Genomic DNA, 5596 nt, shown 5'->3' with positions numbered 1-5596 from the left:
AAAAAAAAAACAAAAAAAAAAAACAAGCACAGTAGATCCCATTATTCAAGATTCCATGACAGCAAATATACCTACTCAAGGAAAATCATTTACCCAAAACCCCAGGTCGGCAGCACATGGGCACGTTCGTGGCCACTCACAGACATGAACGGAGCAGCAGAGATTCCGAGTCGCCTTCAAGAGCACACTCCCTGAGGGGCTTAAACTTCTTTCAGACGTGTCTCTATTTGGGTCTATCTATTGCAACAGTTTTTGCAGCTTTGCGCCTCTTGTCAGTGACGTCTCTGTTTAAAATGACCCCCAAGCATAGTGCTGAAGTGCCGTGCAGTGTTCTGAGCAAGAAGGCGATGCTGGGCTTTCCAGAGGAGACACGTGTGTTAGGGCAGCTTAGCTCGGGGCTGAAGTGCTGTTGGCCACGATCCAGGCGAATGATTCAACAAGGACACTAGATAAGGTGTCTTTAGAAAGAACACAGAAAACAAGGTGGCGTATTGTTGGTGAAAATGCTTTGAACAGAGGCCAGGGGGAGCCTGCATTCTCCAGAGACCGATGTTCAGTATTTGATAATTCAGCGTCAGGCTCCTCCCAGCAGTCGGCACCATGGAGATGGAGTGACTGACTCATATTAGCAGACAGTACATCCAGCTTCTCCTGGGGTAGGTCTCCTGGCAAGACACTGAGGGTCCTCCCTCCATGGCCTCAGCCTCCCTGCCTGTGCAGAGGAACAAGCAGTCCCCTGCAGAGCTGCAAGCACTCTGTGTGTGTGTGTGTGTGTGTGTGTGTGTTTGTGTGTGCCTCAGGAAGGGGTGGGCGGGAGTCACTTCTCGTTCTGCCTGAACCACCTCACATGGACTCTGCTGTGTGCAGGCTTCACCTAGCCTAAGAGCATGCAGCTTGGACTCTGTAGTCAGATGGGCCTGGGCTCCCATCCTGTTTCAGTGTCTGTCCCTTGTTATCCGAACACAGGACAACTCTGCAGCGTCCTCTGTGATCACAGACTTGCACAAGCCCAGAAGGCCTCGGGGACCCCTCACCAGACTCTCACTTTTAATATCTTTTGGGAACTGATCCTTTTCTCTTTAAGGTGGCTGTACAGGTTCTTAAAGCATGACTTGAGCTGTGAGGCTTCAGCAGGCTCCATACCGCACCCCAGCACCACCAGTTCCTGCTCTTTCCAGGGGAGAGTGTGTTGCCTGGGAAGTGCTGAGTGCAGTCATCAGGCCTGGAGGAGCGGGTACCTCTCCACAGAGGAGACAGAACATTTGGGATTGCTTTGTGCATCTGAACGAATCTACTGCGGGTCCCATTCTTGGAATAGAAACAGATGGTCACACTCAGATTTTAACAACAGTCATGGAGTGCACCACTCCACAAAGTCAGCAATTTCTAGAGATAAAGGCAGCCTACGTAAATACTGCTAAGTTTTGTTTTGCTTTGTTTTTTACCTGTAGGGACTAGAGATGTTGGGGGAGGAGGGAAGAAAAGAGATGCTATGACACCCGGCTTTTCAGTGGGAAGAAAGTGATTCATAGTCTAGCGAACCTTCCTTTACACCTCAAAGCACCTCAAAGCATTAAACGGCAGTAACTAGCTCTGAGTGCTAAAGCTCATGGACTTTCTGGTGTAAGCTGCCTGAGGCCCTGCTTCCTATCCACCAGGCCCCAGGACCCTAGGAGGCAGGGGTCAACGCCAGGGACCCCAGCAGGGGGAAGGAAAAGTGCAGGAAGGGCACGTTCAACCCCAGGATAGAAATCATGTGCTTTCTGCACAAGGATCAAAGGCTCAGGATTCAGATTCTGGTGGCAGGGACCGCTGAGGTGATGTCAGTAAAACAGTGAGAACTTAGAGCCCTCCATGAGCTTTGCAAGGTCAATGCCCTCTGGGAGCCCCTCGATGGAAAAGTGTGCTCAGTGCCCTGGGCACAGAAAAAGGTGCTTCAGAATGCATGCAGGTGCTCAGAGAGGGGGGTAGAGGGTAAGTCAGGTCATAAATGGTTCGAGGGCTGTTCTTGCTGTGAGACATTAACATGCCATTAGTGACCGGCCATGCCTCGGGTACACCAAGAATAAGCACTTTGTCTCCAGCCACCGAGAAAGTTTCGATATACTCAGGAAACACTGAGTTGAGCCCAGAAAAAAAGATGGAGTTCCTAGAGGCTCCAGGCGCAGGAGCAGAAAAGCAGGCACCAGCTGGGGTACAAAATGAGTGGCCCCACAGACTACCCTTGCAGTCCCTGCAAACCAGTCATAGGACAAGTCCTAATCCCTCTAAAATCAGTCTCCGTGGCTTCTGTCGTTAAGGCCAGCAGAGACACCCTGCTCCCACTTTGCATGTCGAACCCCCTTCCTGATGCTGCTGTGATAGAGTCCTGTGTCTATTCACTGGGCAAGCGGAGAACAGATCTGGGGGAGATGAGCTCATAGAAATAGACCTTAAAATGCTGTACCCATACAACCAGGACACTATAGCAATGAGCACAAATAAAATCCAGACAGCTGCTGCCCAAGGGCACAAAATTAACAGACAGCTGCCTGTGACAGGACGCTTAGCACTCAGCATACACAGACCAGAGGGAAGAAGGAGAAAAGCACAGCTTGGCCAGGATGCTCTTGGGTGTGTGACTTCACTGACACCTACTTCCTGCAGCCGATGTATGAAGAGTCCAAACCAAATTCCCTGAACGTGATTCTCACAAGGGCCCTCAAACTCACAATATGGGTTCTCTGAACAGGTGGCAAGGACATTTCTCATCTAAATGTAAACAATTCCAGCCCCTTCCCTAAGAAAATGGACACCAGGTAACCACACGCACCTTCTCCATCCGCACTCAGGTTCTCATAAGAGTCCCAGCGGATCAGCGGGTCTGCGGTGTTGAAGTCCACGATCACCCCACGGTCATTGCACAAGTGTTCACATCCTGCATGGGGGACACAGCCATTAGAACCAGGAGCCCACATTTCTGTGTCTGTTCAGTGACCAAGAGGGAGAGCAGCTAGGCTTGAGTGCAGAAGTCAAGCCCCTAGATCCACTTCCGCCCACCACGCTGGCATGAGTCAGAGCTAAGATGCACTGTTTGGACAAACTGAACAACAGGTGAAATCTCTTGGTGGGATGGAAAAGTAGATATTGGTCCTCTGTCCACCTTATGACAGTTCTGAGCTGAGTGTTTTTCTGCACAAGATCACTGCCATTTCACAGTCCAGGGCTCAGGTGCCAGAGACCTACCCAGGACAGGTGGATGGGACAGGCAGGATTGGGTCATACTCCCAGGCTTCTGGATCCACACTCCTCCCTCTAGTCATTCTGAGAATGCCAAGGGGATTTACCTGGCTAAGCATGCATGTAACCATGCATGCCTAGGTCTATGACATTGAGTGAAAGTGTCACAGATGACTACCTGCCACGGCTTTTAAAAATAAAACTTTCATACATGGGTCTCAGTGACAGAACAGGCCATTCTCCTTGACTGTGAAAGGCCGATTCTTCTTGTATAGTGAAGAAGACACTATTTTGCCTATTAAGAGTTGTAGTCTACTGCACTTACAATACTCTTTAAAAATATTTAGCTCTTGGTTGCAGAGAGGTGCAAACGGGGTGGGGGGGAGGCACACCCCATTCCTGGAAACCTGCAGGTTGAATCATGCCATCTCTGAGGTCTTATTGACCCACCTGGGCCCTATGTCTCCAAGATATTCCACCTCTATGGTTTAATATCTTTTTTAAAAAGAAATGTTCCCAATACATGCAAAGATGGGAGACTGTACAGAGAGCTCACACACCCATCACCCTCCAGTCACCAGCTGGTCCAGGATCTGCCTCTACCTACCTTGAATCTTCTCGGGAGTAGCAGAAAAGACCAACTCAATTTTCCCATTATCAGGGAAACGGTCATCTGAAAAAGAAACCATATTTGAGCAATTTTGGAAACTTAGAGCCAAAAATGCATGGATGAAGTGTGATACCCTTAAATTCTCCCCAGTAAGGAACTATTCAGGAATCTGCAATTGCACATATTTTTCTTTTTCCCCGTGCTGGACTGTCAATGATTTTGTAATAGATTAAATTCATTGGAGGGGCGGGTAGGGGAAATAGTGAGAGAAACAAGTAACAGGGCTGCCTGGAGGCCCACAACCCAGGGGGACCCTCCCCCCACGCCCAACCCCGCATCCATGCACAGCACAGGAGCAGGCCCTCACCTTTGCTGGCACCGTCCAAATCCTCCTTTCCAAACACAAGTCTGTAGCCCTGAACCGCGCCGGTATGAAACTGCAGGCGGAAAATGACGTCGCGGGTGGCTGAGCGGTACTTCTTATGGTAGCACTTCACCTGGCGCATGGAGGGTGGGAGAGAAAGGAGACAGCTGTGGGAGGAACGTTCTGAAGCACAGACAATGTCTGGGGAGGGAAGGGGGCACACAACATGGCTCCCATCAAGGGGTGCTGACATGTGTCCCTCATTGGGCACCCAGCCTTGGCAAACACCACTGCTGTCCTGGTGTCTTCTCTAGAACACTGCGGAACTCTTGGAGCCAAAGTCTCACCAGCCACATCTGAGTCTTTTGAGGGCTCGCCTCTATTTAGAAAGCTGTCTCAAATTCCGAGGTCTCTTTTGCCTACATCTTAACAACTAATTGGGATGTTTTTCTTTGATCTAAACTCTCTATGTTTCAACTGAAAGGCTGTTTTCAGAAAAGAAGCAGCTGGTCATAAGCATCCATAATATGCCTGTGCTTGTGTACAAGCTGTGATTTAGAGGAGCAAGGGAAGAGACAGGCAGGCACGGAGAGAGAAGTGGGGGGAGAGAAGGAAGAGAGGTCTTGGCATTTTAACTTCCTGGGCCAGGATGTATCTTGGGTCCTTTGAGACCAGCCTCCAGAATCACAACTCACAGAATTTGAACTCAATGCACTGCAGCCTGGGGCTGGGGGGTGGGGTAGGAAGGAGGGGTGTCACTAGTCCCTGGGTCCATCTTAAATTCTCAGGGGACAGCAGATATTTGCGGTGGAAGAGGAGAAAGCTCTGTGCTAGTAAGAGAAACTGTCACTAAAGGGAATGAAGTCCTGGGAGCCACAGCCTGCTGGGAGTGCACCCCTCCAGACAGACCCCATAGTTGTTTGTCTCTGTGCTATCTACAAGGAAACAGTCTGATAAATAAATGAGAAAATGTAAATAAGCTGTCAAGGGAATGCTCATCTTGACAAACACAGCTTGAGCATTCCCTCGGCTACCGGTGGTGTGCTGGTCCTCACAGACAGCATCAGATTCTAAAGGTTTCCAGACTTGGAAACTCAGGAGATCTGAAACCCACCAACAGGAGTTCTGAAGAACTGTGAAACCCTCAGGCCCTCCCTAGTGGCACGACAGGTTAAAGTGCAGCACTGTGAACTAACTCTAACTGCTTCAGCACAAGTTCGATCCCCGGCCAGAGAACTGACCCACGTGGTGCAGCAAATCTCTCCTGTTTCGCCTGCAGCTCCCCTCAGCAGTGTATTTCAGTAGATCTGCCTGCTACTCCCCACTGTGTCTCTGGTGATCCTCTCACTGTCTCTGCACTCTGTCCTGTACCCCAGCTCTGTGTGCATAAATATATAAATCTT

General features: G+C 49.8%; 1 protein-coding gene across 1 annotated transcript in view; it reads right to left on the bottom strand.

The window, feature by feature from the left end:
• TNS3 (tensin 3) overlaps nt 1–5596 on the bottom strand; it is a 129274-nt gene that overhangs the window by 92152 nt on the left and 31526 nt on the right. The window contains exons 9-11 of the mRNA XM_012720398.1: nt 4197–4326; nt 3827–3892; nt 2813–2917 (exon numbers count right to left, since the gene is read on the bottom strand). Of these exons, the coding sequence (XP_012575852.1) occupies nt 2813–2917; nt 3827–3892; nt 4197–4326 (301 nt within the window). The remainder of the gene's footprint in view (nt 1–2812; nt 2918–3826; nt 3893–4196; nt 4327–5596) is intronic.

The sequence above is a fragment of the Condylura cristata genome, unplaced genomic scaffold (assembly GCF_000260355.1).
Source record: "Condylura cristata isolate star-nosed mole 26May11 unplaced genomic scaffold, ConCri1.0 scaffold00004, whole genome shotgun sequence".
NCBI lineage: Eukaryota > Metazoa > Chordata > Mammalia > Eulipotyphla > Talpidae > Condylura > Condylura cristata.
The sequence above is the reverse complement of the archived record's forward strand: the minus strand, read 5'-3'. Positions and strand labels throughout refer to the sequence as shown.